Source organism: Dreissena polymorpha, chromosome 5 (genome assembly GCF_020536995.1).
Source record: "Dreissena polymorpha isolate Duluth1 chromosome 5, UMN_Dpol_1.0, whole genome shotgun sequence".
Lineage (NCBI taxonomy): Eukaryota > Metazoa > Mollusca > Bivalvia > Myida > Dreissenidae > Dreissena > Dreissena polymorpha.
This window is the reverse complement of record NC_068359.1, coordinates 37,721,311-37,724,348: the sequence shown is the minus strand read 5'-3', so window position 1 is coordinate 37,724,348 and position 3,038 is coordinate 37,721,311. Positions and strand designations below refer to the sequence as shown.

Here is a 3,038-nt window from a genome sequence, read left to right as displayed (position 1 = left end):
TTGTGAACATCTCTTTTATTAGCTAAATAAAGCATCCGGCCAAAAGTGGCGTACACGTGCTTACAAGAAACTACACTGTTCCGGTTAACCTGGCATTGCCAGTTTGTCGGCACTACGGCTTCATCAGGCATGCGCAGACAACCGGAACTCCCATATCTGTACATTCTCGTCGACATATTCTGTAGACACAGGGCACACGCACTTTCAAAGTCAGATAAAGCGTCAATATTTAGCAAATCACGCGCTCGATTTATTCTGTCTGGTTTTGACATTATTGTTTATCATATTAGTTGGCTGAAGTTTGTTTATATTGTGTTAACTACTTCAACGGGTATTTCTTGTTTGATTATGTTGTTGTTTCGTTATTGGGAAAGAAATTAAGTTGTAACGTGTATTGATGTAAACGATTGGATATGTTAAAAATATTTAAAAACAAACACAATGGTTTAGATGGATGTAAAATATTGCAAATGTAAGGCGTTGGTATCAACAAGTAAATTGTCCGCTAAAGAAATTGCAAATTGGTTTGCTAGATAAAATATAGCATCACTGTCGTCACCAAGGAAACTGAATGTGCCAGCCCTCTCAAAAAGTCGGCGCCATTGTCTACAATTGATTAAATAAACAACAGTTAGCATGATTTATGCATTATAAAAGTAAGGTATGAAATGTAAGGTTTTGTATTTTGTAACTTTTCACATATTGACAGGACGGATTTTCTGGAATATTATACCATATACTGAGAGTGTACCGTACCTGTGCATAATCCTTTGTCCTCGGTGTAGCCAGTGTTGCACATGCACATCAGTATTTTTTGTTCGTTCAGCTCACAACTTGCGTTTAGAACGCACTCTTGTTGGTCTGTACTGCGTTTCCTCCGGCCAACAACTATTGCATTATTGAGAAACTAAGCATGTTGATTTAAATTTACCAAAAACTATTATTGCAACAAGAGATGCGAAAAGTGCTTAACATAATTAATAAACATATTTAGTTTAATTCGTATTAAAACACCCACACATACACGCACGCACGCCTGCACGTGCACACAAACACCCACTACCACACAAATACACAAGTGCACAAACACACACGCACGCGCAGGCACATTTGCTATAAGTAACTTTTTTTAACATATATATATTTATTTATTTGAACTATGTATGATATAACACCATGTACTTAAACGGACCTGTTGCATTCGTAGTAAGTGCTGTTGTTATGGCAAGTGTCGCTGATGGAGCTGTTGTTATTGCTGCTGCTGTTGTTATTGCAGCTGATATTAATGGAGCTGTTGTTGTTGCAGCTGATGATACTGTTGTTGTGGTCGTTGTTGATGGTATTGTGCAATTTTGACCCGCCTCTGAAATAATTAAAGTTAATAAATGAAGAATCAGCTTAAACATTTATTGGTTATGTCACAAAAGAATGAAAAATAATTCCTGAATATACCATATATGAAATGATATATTTGAACGAATTTTGCAGTTTGTTTTATAAGTGTTGTTGGTCATTTCTGAATGATAATAAAACTCGTCTTATATTTTTTAGTTTCATTTTGAAAGCAAATAGTTTTTCTAATAAAATGTCTTAATGCTTACGTGTGTGGCAGAATCCATTATAACAAACCGTGGAATTAACATTGGCTGTACAGAGTGTAGTTTCATTACATGGAAATAAACCTGAAATTAATACATTTCAACACAAATTATACAACCACGATAATTAAACGTTCATGAAAGCAAATTAAAACACGATATTCATTAAAATCGCAATAATAATGGTCGTATCATGATACATGAATTATATAAGTTTAATCCATTTAACTCGGCTGCCACTGTCGTTCTATCCGTTCGTCACAGACCCTTTGACATCTTATTTCATAACAAGAATACACTATGTTATTCTACCTTTTTAAACATTTATGTAAATACTATTTTCGCTTGGCTTACGTGTCACTGACGATACTAGAAGGTTCTCAATCAAAATCTATCAGAAATTATAGTTTTTTTACAAGACGGACCAAGAGCATGCGTCTGGTGTACGTCTATTCTCCAAATTAGAGCCTTGAATTTCGGATAATTTGACGTCATTACATTTGATCTATTGTATTATTGTTGTGTTTTTGACGTATACATGAACGTTTCTGTACATATTTAGATATAGACAGGAAATATTTTGTTATATGCAGTTGTTAACTTACTTATCGCAGCGCATCGCACTATGTATGAACCAGATAACACCACCGCCACCACAAAGAACACCGACGGAATCATGATTGACACCTTTAAGAAATAAAGCATATGACATAAGTTAAAAAAACATCGAAGGAATTTACTTTAATAACAATTCCAAAATTTAAAAAAAACACACACGTACAATCGACGCACTCTGATCACATCGAGTAATCTGTGAAGTGTATGGAGATATGACGTTTTATACTACGACGTCTCCTGGATGACCCTTATCAGTTGACAATGATGTTTACAGATCTGCGCATTGGTCTCAATATGAGGAGCAACGAGTTGTAATCAATAATAATTTAGTTGTGAGCTCGAAAAGAATTCTCAAACAATTGAAATACTAAAGGGAATACTTAAAAAAGTCCTTGTGGAATCCAACTGAAACTTGTCTTCAGGTTGTTCGAGGTCATCAATGACCAGCACACAAAATTTGAACAGTAATTCATGAGAATAATTACCAAAGTGTGTACTTTTATTAGTATATTAGTTTTTGGTTTAACAACACCGATTTGTCTTACAACTACACCTCAAATTGCGGCTATAATATATTTACACAGTTGTGGCTTATAACCATTTTACGACAACCTTAAAGACCTCAACTCTGCGCCCTGACATAATAAGACTTAAAATAATTGGCTGAGCATCAGCAAGTTGAAACCCCATGCCCGTATATATTTTTATCGAAGACATCATGCTCTTTGTTCTTAAAAAATTAGACAAAGGTTAATTTAGTGTTGTTGTTTTTTTTCCATTAGTATTGTAACAGCTACAAACAGTGTATACTAATTTTTAATT

General features: G+C 34.5%; 1 protein-coding gene across 1 annotated transcript; it reads right to left on the bottom strand.

The window, feature by feature from the left end:
• On the bottom strand, positions 1–2,425 carry LOC127881692 (probable transcription-associated protein 1). Its single transcript, XM_052429799.1, has 6 exons — positions 2,391–2,425; positions 2,204–2,285; positions 1,602–1,682; positions 1,193–1,363; positions 757–888; positions 1–606 (listed from the first exon to the last, which is right to left on the bottom strand). The coding sequence occupies exons 2-6, from the start codon at positions 2,274–2,276 to the stop codon at positions 530–532; spliced, it is 534 nt and encodes a 177-aa protein (XP_052285759.1). The 5' UTR covers positions 2,277–2,285; positions 2,391–2,425; the 3' UTR covers positions 1–529.
• Between the last annotated feature and the right edge of the window lie 613 nt (positions 2,426–3,038).

Coding starts and splice junctions, on each gene's coding strand:
- LOC127881692 (XM_052429799.1), bottom strand. CDS start 2,276: ATGATTCCGTCGGTGTTCTTTGTGGTGGCGGTGGTGTTATCTGGTTCA. Junction 1,683..2,203: donor AGTGCGATGCGCTGCGATAA/GTAAGTTAACAA, acceptor TATTAATTTCAG/GTTTATTTCCATGTAATGAA. Junction 889..1,192: donor ACTTACTACGAATGCAACAG/GTCCGTTTAAGT, acceptor ATAATGCAATAG/TTGTTGGCCGGAGGAAACGC.